At 67.6% G+C, this 15,871-nt stretch overlaps 1 protein-coding gene across 1 annotated transcript in view; it reads right to left on the bottom strand.

Annotated features, from left to right (window-relative positions):
- Positions 1–15,871, bottom strand: part of LOC309404467 (dedicator of cytokinesis protein 2-like) — a gene marked incomplete at both ends in the record, with an annotated part of 60,363 nt that overhangs the window by 8,061 nt on the left and 36,431 nt on the right. The window contains 6 exons of the mRNA XM_081998937.1: positions 317–465; positions 1,325–1,383; positions 1,602–1,702; positions 1,854–1,932; positions 2,548–2,642; positions 2,909–3,007. Of these exons, the coding sequence (XP_081855063.1) occupies positions 317–465; positions 1,325–1,383; positions 1,602–1,702; positions 1,854–1,932; positions 2,548–2,642; positions 2,909–3,007 (582 nt within the window). The remainder of the gene's footprint in view (positions 1–316; positions 466–1,324; positions 1,384–1,601; positions 1,703–1,853; positions 1,933–2,547; positions 2,643–2,908; positions 3,008–15,871) is intronic.

Genomic DNA, 15,871 nt, shown 5'->3' with positions numbered 1-15,871 from the left:
CAGGCCCCCCTCCCACCGTGTTCTTGTTTCCAGCCAGTGCCAGGACCGGCTGAGCGGGTGATGCCTGATGGGCCCCTGCTTGTCCCTGGGAAATCCTCCACGTCGCCCGGCGGCTCTCCCTGCGCCTCATGTCCCCGCCAGCTCCCCCGTCCCCTGCCCCTCGCCCCTCCCTCCCGCAGCCCCACGCCCCAGGATGAGAGAGGGGAGGCTGAGCATCGCCTCCAGCCCCCAAAAGGGACGGTGCCGCCCGGATGAGGAGCAGGACGCGGCCACGTTGGCCTCCTGCCGCCGCCCAGCCGCAGCCCCGGGCACTCACCCGGCTGAAGCTCTGGGTCAGCCGGTACTCGCAGAGCATCATGTCGAAGAAGATGGGGATGGTGGACTTGCGCAGCTCCAGCTCTGGCACAAGAGTCATCTCCAGGATGGGGCCCACCATGCCCGGGATGAACTCGATCTTGTGATGGCCTGGGGAGGGCAGGGAAGGCTGGGGGCCCGGGCTCCTGCAGCCGGCTCCCGGGGCCAGCCCCGGCCTGGGGCCCCGCCGCTGCGGACGGGCAGCCACACGCGGCAGAGGAGGGGGAGCGGTGCCAGGATGACGGCTGCAGGCCCGGGGCAGCGGCCGCAGCAGAGCCGGGCGCTCCTCCAGGGCAGCCGTGCGGGCGGGCTGGTAACGCTGTTCGGCCAGGACAGCGCGGCGAGCACTCGGCTCTGGGACCGTCAGCTGGGGCTGTGCTGGTGCCCCAGAGGCTCTGCCACAGGCGAACAGCCCACGCAGCGGCCTGCAGGCACCCGGCACTGCTCCACTGTCCCGCACACACGAGGAGACGTCGCTCAGAGGCCCCAGGCTCGGGCCGTGCCTGACGCTGTGCTGCGGGCTGCCCCGCAGGCTCCCACGTCTCCCGGCTCTCTGCTGGGGCGTGAGGCAGCGACCCGAGATGCCGCATCCTCCCCGCCTGCCTGGCCCGGGGCCGCTGCTGGCTGCGCGACCCGCACCGCTGCCAGGCCCTGTGCAGGAGAAACCAGGCGAGGCAGGAGCCGCAGGACCAGGGAAAGGGAAGGCAGAGCTGCAGGCAGGCGCCGGCCCGGGGAGGGGAGCGCGAGCTCACAGCTGGCCACGGCGCCTGCGGGCTTGCATGCCCGCGGGCTTGCACGCCTGCAGGTCTGCATGCCTGCAGGCTCATACACCCTGCTCACGCCCACAAGCTCCCATGCCCCACTCCAGCAGCACGCCGCTCCCCAGCACCCATTTTGGGGACGGTGCTGATAAACACCAGCCTGCCGAGACTTGCCAAGCCTCCTCGTTGCTGGCCATGCTGTGGCTCACCTAGGTTGTACCACATGTCCCGAATGGCAGCTCCGATCGTGGCTCTCATGTCCCCGTACCTGCCGGGACAGATGTAGGTTAGCGTCACTCCACAGCCCGGGGTGCAGCGTCCAGGCCAGGAGCCCAAGCACAGCCCGACCAGCTCGTCCCAAAATCCCTGACCCCACGGCACGGCAGCAGGCTGGGGCAGGAACCTGAGGCCAAGTGCAGAGCTCGACCCCAAAGCGCTGCTGGCAGGCGGCGCGTGGGGAGGGCCAGCGAAGGTGGGGTGGCTCACTTGGCCAGGATGCTGTTGCGCTTGGCCTGGGAGAAGTTCTCCAGCTGCAGGGAGTCCTGGGTGAGGAAAGCCACGGCCAGGTGGAAATAGTTGTTCCAAAGCTGCAGTGGAAACGCGGGGACGAATGCCAGGCTGGGTGGCACGGGGGGGTGGGGGGCCAGGCAGCACCAAGGGCCAGGCTGGGTCCTCTCCCCAGTCCCCCGGCCCCCGCAGGGCACCGGCAGCCCCAGGGCCGGGGCAGCGCCCGCTCACCTGCAGCTCGAAGCTGCTGTTGCTCAGGAACATCTCCGTCAAGGTGGTGGCAAACTGGTTGATGGCACGCAGGAACTCCCTGCGGGGTGCACGGCCGTGGGGTGCCGAGCGGCGGGCAGCCGCGCTGCCTGCCCGCTGCCCGCAGGCAGGGCCGAAGGGCCGCGGGGGAAGAGCCGGGCTGGCGGCTCCCGGCGATGGTGGGGCAAGGAGTGTGTCTGGGGCAGGCGGGGGCCAGGCCTCGCAGCGCCTGGGGCTGGGGCTCGCGGCGCGCTCCCACCCGCAGCCACACTCCAGCCGGTCCTTTCCGCCCACGGGGGCGCAGCCGAATGCTGCCCGCGTGCACCGGTCCTGCACGCCCGGCGTCCCCGCCGTGCGCAGACATCCCGGGTGGGAGGGATGGGGTCAGCTTCCCGCTGCGCCCCGGGAGCCCCTCAAGCTCGCCGACAGGGCGGCTCTGCCACCCAGCTCCCGGACGGGCCGGCCGCCCCAAGACAGAGCGGGGAGCGGCTCGGAGCCGCCGCGAGCCAGCCGGAGCACGGCGCGGGGCTGCTCGCGGGCGCCGCAGGCAGCTGAGCCGGCCTCAGGCTGCCTGGCGCAGCTGTGCTGTCTGCCCAGGCCCCCGCGAGGCCCTCCGGCTTCTCGCACACGGCCCCCACGTCCGCCCGCAGGTCCCTCCCGGCCCGGAGGACCTCACCGGTTCTGCACCATGTTCATCACCATCCAGTCGGAGGGGTACACCGTCTTGCCAATCAGGTCCTTGAAGAGAATGAAGGTCTCCATGAGGAAGTCCTGCCAGGGAGGAGGCGATGTCAGGAGCTGGGCGCGACCACGGTGCCCTCCTGGGGTGACGCTGTGCTGAGAGCCAGGGCTGGGAGCGACCCTTGCCACCCGACCCCGTGGAGCAGGGCTGTGGCTGTGCCGGGGTCCGGGGCAGGTGGCACCGGTGCCGGCGGGGCGCTGGGACCGGTGGAATGCCCCAGCCGAGCTGTGGGTGAGGAGGCAGCGCGGTGCCGGCAGCGCGGGGCCCGGGTCTCGCTGCATGGGGCGGCACTCACCATCAGCTCAGGCCGGGAGGGGAATGCCTTGATGTAGGAGCTGTAGTGGTCCTCGTCCATCTGGCTCAGGATGGCGGCCATGCAGGCCACGTAGTGACTCTGGGGAGAGGAGCCGGTCAGGCACCCCCGAGGCCCCACAGCCGGCACCGCGGGGTGCACCGACAGGGGCACCGCACACCTGTCCACGTTCCTCCAGCCGGTCCGTACCCTGGAGCCCCAGCTGCTCCGGAGGCCCCTTGCCCACCGCCTGCCACCCTGCTCCTCCCCGGCTCTCCAGACCTCTCCTCCCGCCCCACTCCCCCAGCTCCTGCAGCCAGCCCTTCCTCTCCATCCCGCTCCCGGGGTGGGACAGCTCTGGCACCTGCTGTGACACTGGGGAGGACGCGGACATAACTATACAGCCTGTTCGCTGTAATATGTCTGTAATTTTTAAGGTCATTTAAGGCAATATGTGGATGTAAGTACATCTTGCAAATGGCAAGCAGCTTCTTTCTGGAGGACGACGTGCCTAGACTGCCTCTAGCGCAGGGTCCCAAACGGAGCCATTAACTCTGCTCCGGTTCTGGGTGCTCGCAGCTGTGCTGTGAGACGAGCAGCATGGCAGCGGCGCAGGCTGAGCAGGATCCCGTGAGAAAGCCGTGCCCGATGTCCACGCTGTGCTCAGCTGCTTCGCTTGTGAAAGGAGCGGCGCGGGTGGCAGGGTGCAACACCCCCTGCTGCGCACCAGTGCTTCATCTTCCCTTCAGCTAATTAGTGCAACATTTTCTTGACGATACTTCTAACAGAAAACCTGAGTCTGCAGGAGACTTTAAAGTACTTCGAGTATTAACTCATTAAGAGGACGCTTTGCTCTCGGGACAACGCTACAGGAAACTCCCCGGGAGCCCATCAGCACCTGAAGCCAAAAGCCAGTGGGGTCAGGGCTGTGGGTCACTGAACAGGGGTTGCTCCATTGCCAGGATCCTGCCAAGCTCCGGTCACCCCTCGGTGGCCAGCTGCAGCACCGAGCTGAGAGCCACGCTTTGAAGCGTCCTTCCCCGAAGGATGGATGCTGCCGGACAGAAGGGACAGTCCCCTGGGGGGGCAGTTTGCAAGAAGACACCACCACAGCCCGCGCCTGAGTGTGTGCAAAGCAGCCCCGAGCCCTCGTGTGACAATTTAGGAGCCTGTATCCCAGGAGTCACCCTGCACCCAAAATCAGCCGGGGGACGCAGCGGCCCTGCTCCAGCGCCCGCAGTGCGGCAGCGCATTCAGCGTGTGTAGAAGCTGGCTGCTCTCAGCATCAGCCACCGTTGCGAGGGTGCTGTCGCCCCACACACCACCACCAGAGCCGCGCACGCCGTGGTAAATACAAACCACAACCACCCTTGGAAGTGCCATGATGTGCCGGGGACGGGCAGAGCCCAGGGTCGCTCAGGTCACTCCAGCGCGGTGGGCAGCCTGGCACCGCCGGGGCTGGGGGGGCGAACGCTTGGCTGCGCGAGCGCCTGGGCTTCCTATTATTACAGGCCCAGTTTTCAGCGGTCCCCGGTGTAGCCCGTGTGTGGCTGCTCAGCCGGAAAGCTGTCCTAGGGGTAAGAGCACCCGGGTCTGGGAAACTGCGGGAAAGGGCGGCTGTTTCTGGGGGTAAGAGCATCGTCTGGCTAAGGACGAGCGAAGGCCCTGCCGTGCCCCAGTGTCACCAACAGAGCTTTGCGGGTGGCGTCAGGGGCCAACCCTTCCCCGGAGCCCGTCGTGCTGCGAGGGCACCAGCTGCCAGAGCTTCTTCTTGGCTCATTCCCCCAGCTCCGGCGTTCCCCTGCCCCGTGGCAGGGACGGAGCACCGTCGCAGCCCCAGGCCAGCCCTGGCCAGCTGCACGGAGCAGCCAGCGGAGGGGGTGTTTCGGAGGCCAAAGGAGACAGGCCAGGGCCATTCGGCTGCTGCCTGCAACCATGGCCCCGGGTTCACCCTGCCAGCCCCCAGGCAGCCCCGGCAGCCGGGCTGGGGAAGCTCCTCGGGAAGGGCTGCGGCACACGGCAGGGACTGCTGCGGGGAAGCGCTGTGCCCCATGGCCAGCCCTGGTTGCCGGCCAGAGTGTGGGCAGGTTTGCAGGGAACGATCTTGTGAGAAGCAAATGAATAAAAACCCAGCAGATTCCAGTCCTTTTAGCACAAAAGTGAAGCCCCAGACCTCAGGCTTCCCAGCTGAACACCGGCACGCTGCAGGACCAGCAGCACCTGCACGCAGGGAGGTCCCGCAGGCATGCCACCGCGGTCCCGCAGAGACACCCGAGTCTCCGGCTGCCCGTGGCCGCCTGCACGAGTCTGAGCGAGCACAACTCGCCTGCAAGGCTGGAGGCGAGTCCCTCCTCACTGAGCCGCGTGGCCTGCTCCTGGGACTCGGCTCGGGAGCAGGGCATGCCCTGCCTGCAAGGGAGCAAGCACTAAGTGCTGGCAACGGGGGAAGGTGCCACAAATCCACCTATGTTCCCTAAGCATCCGTGCGCGTGATGCCACGGAGCCCTGGTCTTGGGAGAGAGCCCATGGCGGGAGGCAAGGCTGCTTTCCCTGCCTACAGTCGCAGCCATGCCGCTCACCGGGATGGAGCAGGAGCGGCCCGAGCCTTTGCTGAGGTTCTGCGGGGCTGTTTCTCACACGCCAGCCAGGGCTGCACGTCACCCACCCCACAGAGAGAGGCACGGCACGACCAGCACAGCCCCATGGGGAACGTGGGGCACGGCAGGAAGGCAACGGAGGAAACTTTTGCAGCGAGTCAGTCTGTTCTGGGGATTTGGTGGGATTAGTTCAGTCATCTGGAAACAGCTGTTCTTGTGGCTGCTGTCATTAGATTCAGGTAAACTCCCTACACCGCCTGCTACAGCTTCTTCAAGGGAAACCGTATTTACATTTAAATGACGTTACCGGGAGCCACACGGCCAGGCACCGCTGCACATCTGGATGTGGTTTGTCCCGTGGAGGGCGTGTGCGCGGGGAATGGGCCCCGGGGCAGCCCGGCCCTGCACGCGGCCCCTAAACCCACTGGGTGGTCCCAGGCACGACCGGTCGCAGACAGCCCCCAGCCGAGCCCCAGTCCCACTGCCCGGCACCTCCCGGAGCCGCCGCCCCGGCGTGGCTGGGACACGCGGCACGCGGCAGGGCCACAGGCAGGGCAGGCTCAAACCCGGAGAAGAGGGTCTGGGGTCGCCGGGGAGACCGTCACCGCCGGGGCAGGAGCGCGGGGCCGGAGATGCGCCGCTGCGGGCGTGCAGCCATCGCACCGCCCGGGGGGCCCGGCCCGGGCGGGACCCGGCCGAGAGGCTGCGGGCACCGGGGGCTCCGGGGCACGGCACGGCACCCAAGGCGCGTTCCCCGCACGGCACGGCACCCCGGACCCCGCGCCCGGCCGGCCCCGCCGCCGGCCCCGCCCGCCGCTCCGGCGCCGACACCGGCTCCGCCCCACCCCGCCCCCGCCGCTCCGCCCCGGTACCGGCGAGCCCGCGCGGCTCCGCCCCGCCGTGCCCCGCGCCCGCCGCTACCCGACCCGTGCCGCTGCCGCCGAGCACCAGGTACCGGGCGGGCTGGGAGCGGGGCCCCGGCCGGTGGGGCGGGGGGCGGCCGGGCCGGGCTCCGCGGGCATCGGCCTTGTGGCGCCCGCTCGCTGCGCCGGGAGCGCCGCGGCGGCGACCGGGCCGGGGCCGGGGCCGGGGCCGGGACCGGGACCCCGACCCCGACCCCGACCCCGAGCGGCGCGGGCACCCGGGGCGGGGCTGGGGGACCCGCGGCCGGGGGCGCCGGGGCGGAGCGGGGACCCTGGGGCCGGGAGCCGCGGTGCGGTACGGGGAGCCCCGAAAGCGGGACCCCGCGGCGGTGCGGGGCCCCGGGGGCGCGGGGGCCGAGCGCAGCGGCCCGCGGGATGCGCGGCGGCCGGCGGGGCCGGGGCGCGGAGCCCGCGCTGGGCAGACGGGGACGCGCGGCGCCGGGCGGCCGTGCCCCTTCCCCTCCGCCGCCGGTGCGCCGTGCCCGGCCCCGAGCGGCCTCGGTCGCCCCGGCGCCCCGTGCTGCGGGGGTCCTCTTCTCTCCTGCCCCACCGCCGAGCGGGAGCCCCCGGGGGAAGTGCGGGGACACGAGGCCGGCGGCACCCGCGCGCAGGTGGCACCGAGCACCCCGCGCCGGGAGCCCTGCACCGCCGGCTGCCCTGGCCGCGGGCGCGGGGGCACAGCTGAGCCGGAGGCGGGGGAGAGAAATCGGTGCTGCCACGATGAAGCTTCTGTATTGGAGGGGCTGAAGACCCTCGAGGGTCGGGACCCCTGTGCTGCAGCCCTGCTGCGCCGGCCCGGCCCGTGGCACCTCCGCGTGGGGAGAGCGCTGCGCTCGGGGCGCAGCCGGCCTCGCTCGGCCTGGCTGGCTGGCCCTCTGTCCCCGCGTCAGGAGACGCGGCTGTCAGCCGGGGCCGTGTTCGGTTGACACATGCTTGATCCCAGGGCTGTCACTTTCTGTACCGTGCGCCGTGCTGACACCGGCCGAGGGGACGGCTGCTCGCGCTGGAGGGATGCAGCCCACGCTGCTCCCAGCAGCTCCCAGCACCGTGCTCTGCTTTCAAGGCCTCTGTGTCTGCTGGTGGGGCTTCGGCAGGAGCGGAGCCGGGTGCAGCCTTGGTTGCTCCCTGTGAAATAGGAAGGCACAGCTTTCGGAGGTGCTCCAGTCCCTCTCCTCCCCACGGGAGCACACACAAAACCCAGTTAGAGCTGCGGCTCCTCACAGAGGTGCAAGGGGAGCTTGGAGAAGAGGTCTCCATGGAGCCGTTTTTCTGTTTGGAGCACGAGGTGGACACGTATGAGCAATCTCCGGGACCCGGGCTTTGCCAGGGTGTGCCTGCACGGGGACGGTGGGTGCCAGCTGGGCTGCCTGCCCACTCCCAGAGGCACAGAACACTCCTTTGCCAGCTTGCAGCTCCCGGCGGTCTCCACACTCAGCATCTCCTGTGGGGCACGGGAGCAAGGCCCCTGGGACAGCCGCGGCGGCAGAGGATGCTGGGGACCGCCGGCTGTGCTCCCTCTCTGCTGGTGCTGCCCAAAACGGGACCGGAGGGCTGCCAGGGACATGACTCCCGTGCAGAGCCGGGCTTCGGCTGGCACCCACTGTCCTTTCCCGGCATGTTTCCTCTCTGCGGGAAGCGTTCAGTCCTTCCAGCGCGCTCAGAGGAGCAGAGTGGATTTAAATGCAGAAGCTCCTTTAGACTGAGGTTATCTTCTTTATGAATTATAATTATTATAATTATTTAATAGTATGGTAGCATCCAGAGGCCACAAATAATTAGTGGGTCTATTCCTATCTGTAGTAACACTACTATTTCAGCCCTAACCTTTTGGACAGGGTCTCTCTCGCACGTTTATGAAGATGGTCTGTATCATCCTGGCTGTTTGGTGGGTGGGGAAACCGAGGCAGACGGCAAAGAAAGGCACTTGCTAATTCCTAAATTCCCCTGGTAGCCAGTGTTGTCTAAAGCGCATAAAGATAAAGGGGGGGCTGGCTGCTAGATGGCATTGGAAATCCACTTAAAGGCAGGAATTTGTATTCTGAAACGACATTCTCCCTATCTGTGCTGGGAGGCTGCAGACGCAGAAGCCTCTCGTGCTGGCTGCCGGGGCCGCGGCCAGTGAGGGCCGGGGGATCCCCGCGGGGGGCGGACGAGGCCGCTGGGGGGGCACGGCCTGCGCCCGGGGCCGAGCCCCCAGGAGCCTGGACTGGTGCTCGCAGGGTCGAGCGGGGGGCTGCGGTCGCCTCTCTGAACGGCTGGGCGGCGAAGCCTTTCCAGCTTTTTCCAGAACTGGGCTTTGTGGACAGCTTGTGGCTTTCTAATAGGGTTTCTGGTATGCGAAGGAGCGCACGGAGTCTCAGTCTGTCAGGGCTTCCCAGCCTGGCTGGCTGCTCCGCTCGCTGGAGCGGCTTGGCTCCAGATGGGTGCCTGGGCGCCCTTCTCCAAGAGGTGAGCCGCTCCCCCCCAGGAACGCACAGAGCGGTGGGAAACCTTGTGATGAGCTGGGCCGCGTCCTACTTCCCTCGTCCTGTAACTGCTCCGGGAACAGCCCATGCTGGAGGCGCCGGCAGCGCCTGCGTTCTTTGGAGCTCAGCACCGGTTGAGCTCTCCCACTCTCTGGGCCAGATCTCCGTGTCCAGCGTTTCCCACATCCGTGAAGCCACGCAAGGCGTCCCCGGGACTCGGAGGAACGTGATATTGCCCACGCCACGCTGGGAAGGAAGCGGCCAAGCAAGGTGTTTTCCTCCTCCTGCGGCGGTCCCTGCTCTAGCCCTCAGGAAGGACGCGGGAGCGCAGTGCCCAGCGGCAGCTGCAGGCTGCGAGGGACGCTTGCCCGCCCTTCCACGGAGGCGGCTGGGGGAAGCCTTGGGGTGTGAAACAAACTCCTCCTGACCTCCTGCCGCTCCACACGGGCTGTCTGCCACGGTCTGCCCGTGTTCCCCTGGGTAGGTCGCGCTGCTGCTTCATGTCTCATTTTGAATGCCCCTCTGCCTGGCAAAGAGAGGCGGGAAAGCAAGCGAGTAGCATGAGAACAGACACTACCATCATGACAGCCGTATTAGCATCCGTGGGATACAGAGGAATGATTTGGCTTCTGCAGGCTTCTGAAGGCTTTATGCAAAGGCTTTGTACTTCACTGTGTCTCCTGACCGTGTAAAGTCTCCATCTGACAGCACCAGCATATCTGCAGTTAAGGAGAGAAGAGCGATGCAAGTGACAGTCGACGACCTCTGGATGCCGGGAGGAGGATGTTGCTTCTTCCCTAATTGATGGGATCCCTCCCATGGGGCATTAGCCATGGCACGTGTGGCGACGGCGGCCGGGAGCCACGGGCAGCCGGGCAGAGGTGCCCGCAGGGTGCCTGGGGAGCTGGCGCTGCAGGGAGGTGGGTGGCGGGGGGTCCCTGCTCCGGCCGGGTGACGAGCGCCTTCTCCTGGGCCCCGTGGCTGGGAGAGTGACTAATTTTCCTGCAGAGCCCTTCAGCCAGTGACCTAAATAGAGATGCGTGCAGCTTCCTCGGCTCATGCGAGCTGCTGCTTGCACCAGGCCCCGGCCGACATGGGGGGGACCCGTGTGTCAGCGACGCTCCCCAGAGGCCCCGGGCGATGCTCGCTGGGGGTGCTGGGGTGCTGCGGAGCACAAGGCACCCAGGTCATTGCTCTGGCTGCAGGCGACTGCGCCTGCTGTCCTTCGCAGGGCCAGCCCGGCTGTTCCTGGAGGAGCCCCAGAGCGTCTGAGTAGAGCGTAAGACCTTGCCTTGAACGCTCCCAGGAGGGAGGGCTTCAAGCGCGGGGGGGTGGAGGGAGGCCGCGGGGACCGCTGGATCCCCGGGGAGCTGGCCTCGGGGCGCGCTGGCGGAGCCGGACCTGCGGAGCACTGGAGCGTGGCCGGAGAAGGGGCACGTGTCCTCGCCGTGAACGCACGAGGCCTGGACGCTGAGAGGGCAGAAGCGCTGTTCAAGCAGAAGCACCATATTGGCGCGAGTGAAGTCGGATACAAACGGGCTGTGATTAAGTGCCCGCAGGACGTGAGAAGGGCTGGGAGCCTCCGCGCAGCCGGGCTCTGGAAGAGTCTCCAAGAGAACCACAGGGTAAGGCACGAGCTGGCTTTGTGGTGGAGCTTCCTCAGCGAGGAAGCGGACCTCAGGTTTGCTGGCTGCCGGAGGAGATGCTCTTCGTCCTCCAGCCGCTCTGATCCAACTACAAACGCGTCGAGTCCTCTCAGAGCCAAAGCGGGATTAAGCTCTGCTGCCGAGTGCTGTCGTGAACCTGGCTCCTGCCCGGTCCTCGGCTGAGCACAAGGGCCTCATCCTCTGGTGCCGTCCCTCTCAGCACCGGTAGCAACTCGTTCCTTTCTGGAGATCGGGAAAAGCAAAGGTTTTGTCCCAGGAGAAGCCATTGTACCCAGTGAGTGGAGCTGGGTAATTAGCTGTTCTCTTCTGCAGTTCCAGGAGAATATGACTTCCTCTCTCATAAATCTAATCTCCTGGCTTCCTGCGTCTTGAGGAGAAGATTTATGTGTCTGCTCTGGTTTTCCCTCTGCCATAGACATTACCAGGAGGACGAGGTGGAGGATGGGTGGAGAAAGTGCCAATGCTGGCCGGGGGCCAGGCAGGATTGTTCACGGCAGTGGGGGGCAGCCGGACCCTCCGTCGGTGCCTGCGGTCCTGCTGTTCGGCGGCCGTAGGTGGGCTCTGCCCAGCAGTCTCAGTCCCAGGCTGGTCTTTCCCACAGGACCTCGACGTCCATCGAGGAGGAGGAGGAGGAGGCAGGCAGCTGGAGGCTTCCCCTCCGCTCTGCAGTGTTTTTGGCGGACGCAGGTAAGTTTCTGGACACAACAGAGAGAAGCAGGGCTCGGCATCTCGGTCAGCCCTGCAGCCCACGAGAGACAAGTCTCAAGACACAAAACTGGAAGATTTCATGCCTGCCTCACAAAATTCACCAACCCATGCGTCGGTATTGGCCACGGGGAGTGACCCAGCCCTTGGCTCTCCGAGGGGAGGCTCACAAGCCTGTGCAGGCTGTGGCTGGGAGCTGGCAGCGCACCGGCAAGGCACAGGCTGGTGGCGCAGGACCCGGTTTTGGATCCCCCCATCCAAAGTGGTGCGGTAGGATCATGGATCCGAAGGGCTCCGGGCTAGGGATGGCAGCCGGCTGACGCATGATTCAGAGCCCCAGCACTGCTCACGAATCCCCATCGTTCTGAGGAGCATCTGATGTTTGTGGGGAGTGAGGGCAATCTGAGGAGGGGGTGGGAGTCGGCACCTGAAGTTCAGCGGCGTCCGAGGCCGGGTCATGGGAAGCGGTTCCTGACGCGTCCTCTGCTCCTGGGCTCACTCAGCGGAGGAGTCATCATGCCCAACTGTGCTGAGCATCCAGCTGAACTGGAGAGCCCACCGCTGAAGCACTCATGTCATCTATCGCATTACAGTGGCGTCGTCTGGTTTTATCTATATATCATCTGATGTGACCGGCTGTCTCACCTTATTCGTGCGCTCGTAATTCCCGTATGACCTAGAGGAGAAAAACACTCGGACCTTAAAAAATTGCTGAGGGAGAGGATCCACCGCCGTGCAAATCCTTTCCAAGTTGCTGTAGTGCCAGCTGGCCGCGCTTTGGAAGAAAGTCGCTCCTCTGACTGCCCAGACCCCCGATTTTCAGCCGCCGTGCTCGGCCCGAGCGGAGCCTGGGGCTCCAGCAGCAGAGAGCCCTCCTGCACAGCATCCGCTCCGCGCTCCCCGCACGGCTCCAAGTTTATGTGTCTTTTTCCTTCCTTGCCCTTCTCTCAGCTGTGGTATAATCTGCACATTTTCTCAGTGCTGAGTTTTCCTGTGAGGTCAGCGACAGCCAGCGCCCGCGCGGGGCCCGGCTGCCCCTCCGCAGGACCCGGGCAGAAGCACGGCTAATTGGCGATGATCACTGGATGATTATGTCTTGAGACACGCTGGTTAGCCAGTTTTTAATCCATTTAATGCGTGCCACATCGCTTTCGTATTATTCTGCTTTCTTCGTCAAAATGTCAAATGCCTTGCAGAAATCCAAGTCTGCTCCGTCGAGGCTTTTACCTTCATTGACCAAACTTGGAACCTCATCAAAACCGACAGGAAATTGGTTCAATGAGCCACGTTCTCCATGGCCCCGTGCTGACTGGCGTGGCTGGTACATGCTGCTGTCCTTCAGCTGTTATTAGTCAAGCTCCTCAGGTCGGCCGGTGCTCGCGTGCCCCGGCGGGTGCCAGCCCGCTCGTGCCCCCCGGCCCACTCCGCCGCTGCCCCATCCCACGCGCTCTGGCCTTCCTGAGGCCGCTCTCCGCCGACGCGCCCCAGGGAGGACCCTGACGTCCCCCGTCCCGCGGGCGCAGAGCCCAGTGGGGCACGCAGGAGCGGGGCACCGGGGCTCAGCCCCTGCCTCCCGCTTCGCCTCAGGAGGTCGCACAGCCCCGCTCCCCGGCTGAGCGCTGGCAGGGCAGGCAGGAGCCCGCGGCCAGGGCTCCCTGCTCCGATCGCTAGCCGGGGTCTCCCGAGAGCCGCCTGCACAGGCCACCCGGGGACGAGCAGCAGCCACAGCGTGGTAGCTAGGACAGGTCTCCTTCAGCCATGCCCTGCCCTGCCCGCCTCCGTCCCCGATCCCCATCGTCCCCCAGGAGCGAGGAGCTGCCGCAGCTCTGGGCTTCCGGCCGACCGGACCCTGTACGGGGCTGCTCCCGGAGGGAGCTTGGAGGAGCTCCGGCATCACAGCACCTCCTCTCTCAGCGCTGCCCTCCCGCCAGCCCTCGACGCTGCAGGGCCGGCCAGACCCACGTGTCCCTTGATCTGGGGTGGGGCGGCATCAGCAGGGGACACCCCTACTCCTGCTCCTCCAGCCTGGCCAGGTCCCCGTACTGGGGTGCCCGTGGGGGGGCTGGTGCGGCACAGGAAGGTGAGCGGCGAGCGTGGCTGCGTGCCGGACACGTGGGGGGCGTGGGTCAGCGCGTGGCCTCGGGAACCGAGTGCCAGTTCCCAGTAGATATGCTTGAAGTCATCAGCTGGCAACTGCTGGTGCAGCTGGGTGCCGGTGCTTCCTGCACAGCCCCTTCCCGGTCGCCCTTTCTGCGCATCCGAAATGTCCCCGGAGCTGCACGTCCAGACGGATCCATCGGCAGAGCGGTTTCCTCGGACTCAGCTACGGGGGGGCCCATCAGATATCGTAGCCACCGGGTTGCACCGTCCCGATTCTGTGCTCCAGCAGGACTTGTTATCGGCACTTGAAGGTGCTGGCATGCTGCAAGCAGCGCCCGAACGCGGCACTGGATCTAACCGTGCTGTACAGTGCGCACAGAGAGACGAGTGGGAGGGTCCTCGCTTTTGGTGCTTGACATCCTCAGAGCTGTTCCCAGATGCAGTCAGTGCATGTATAATTTATGGACTTTGTCCTTGTGGTTTGTCTCCGATCTCTCCGGCGCTGCGGGTCGGGAGGCAGAGGGTGCCTCGGCGGAGGCCCCGCTGACTGACGGTGTCGCGGTTGCTGCGCAGGCAGTGGAACGGCCTCGTCTCGCGCCGCCATCAGCCGTGGCTCAGTGAGGTCCCCGCACGGGCTCGCGGGGCTGCAGCTGCGCTCGGACGGTGCCGGGAGCGCTCCTGCCCCGCGCTCCGCTGTTGGAGCGGCTCCTGCCCCTGCCCCGGGCCTGCTGGTGCTCCCGTTAAGGCAACCTCTGGAGCGGGCTGGCCCCGGGCCAGCGGCTCTCCCGGAGCGCTCAGCTGGCCACGCTGGTCCCCGGCCATGCGCAGGGGGCCGGGCCGGCGCCGAGACGTGCCAGCCGGCTCCCCTCTGCCGCTCGGCACGTTGCCGCCCCGGCGCAGACGCGGCCAGGGATGCCGCAGCGGGGCCTGGGGCGGGCGCTGGGCTCTGGGCGCCAGCCGCCGCTGCAGGGCGAGCGGGGAGAGGTGACCCCGCGGCGGGACAGGGGCTCGCCCTGCGGCACCTCGCCGCCCCGGCGGGCCCCGCCCTGTCCCACGCGGGTGGCGGCGCGGCCGCTGCCCCGGGCCAGCTGCCCGCTGGCAGGCGTGAACGCGGGGCTGCTCCTCCCGGGCTCGCACGCAGCCTGCGGCGAGCGCAGGGCACGCGGGCGGGCGGAACTGGCTCCGTCCCCGAGCCAGCTCTCTCCTCCGCCTGTTGCTGTCCATGCTAACGAGGCGCCCCATCCCTCCGCTGCGTCTCCGTCGCGTCCTGCCTCACAAACATCTCCCGGTGTCTGGGCACGGCTCCAAGCTGGGGAAGGAAAGAGCTGGGCGGCTGGGCGGCGCGTGGAGCGGCATCCCGACTAACGCCGTGCGGGGGGTGCGGAGCCGCGGGGGCGTGCGCTGCCGGGGCAGGGCCGGGAGCGCTGCGTGAGCCCCCCGCTCCGTTAGGTCGGTGGCTTGCTGCCGGCCTGGGGAGGCACCAGGCACCGGCACGCTCAGCACGCGGGAAGTTTGCCCGTTACCGGTGCGGGGTGACTCCGCGCCGCTGTGCTGAGTCAGCTGCTTCGTTACAGCAGGAAGAAGGCAAGAGGGCGGGGGGGGCTGGGGGGGCTGGGAGGGCTGGCTGCTGCCGTGTGTCCGTCCGCCGTGAGGGCCAGGAGGGCTGTGGAGCAAGCAGGGCTCCCATCTCAGCACGCCGAGGAGGGTGCGGGGGCACCAGGGGAGCCGTGGGCTGTGGTCCGGGGCGGGGGCCACCAGTGCCGGACGTGGTGGGGGTACGGCCGGGACAGGGCTGCGGAGGGAGGTTTGTCGTGCCTGCGTGGCGAGGAGGAGCCCTGCGGGGCTGCACGCCACCGATGGCAGGGACGGGATGCGGCCGGGTGTCGGACGCCCCGCTCGGGGCAGGGCGCCGGTCCTGCCCCTCTGCCGCCTGGGGAGCACCGCCGGTGCCGGGGCCGCAGCGCGGGAGCCGCGCCGCATGCCTGCGCGCGAGGCAGGGCGGGCGAGAGCTGCGGCCGGCACGGGCAGGCAGGCCGCCCGGGCCCACGCGATGGCAGGAGGTACGACGCCCCGGGGAGACCGCGCTCCCCAGAGGCGGCCCTGCCGCAGCCTCGCCGAGCTGCCGCGCTGCAGCAGCGCGGGGGGCGAGAGCCGGAGCGACACTGGCGACCGCCCTTCTCCACAGAGGGGGGCAGGGAGCGATCCCCTGGTCTGACCGAAGTCGCCGTCTCAGCCGCGATGTCTCTCTTGGGCCGGTTCTCACGTGCCCAAGCGCTCCGCGTCCCCGAGCCGCGGTCTCGCCCCTGCCCACGGAGCTGGTCCCGCAGCCCAACCGCCCCTGCCGCGCCTCGGGAGGGTGACGCGTGCAGGATGGGCCTGCGTGCCCTGTCCAGCCGCGCCCCACACAGGACGGGTCCCCGGTGACCGCTCCAGCCATGCCCCACGCAGGTTGGGTGCCCCACACCTTGTCCAGCCCCACGCAGGGCTGGTGTCCTGCGTACAGCAGGTG

The sequence above is a fragment of the Phaethon aethereus genome (genome assembly GCF_964289735.1).
Source record: "Phaethon aethereus genome assembly, chromosome: 4".
Lineage (NCBI taxonomy): Eukaryota > Metazoa > Chordata > Aves > Phaethontiformes > Phaethontidae > Phaethon > Phaethon aethereus.
Note: the sequence above shows the minus strand (reverse complement) of the source record. Positions and strands in the feature narration are given on the sequence as shown.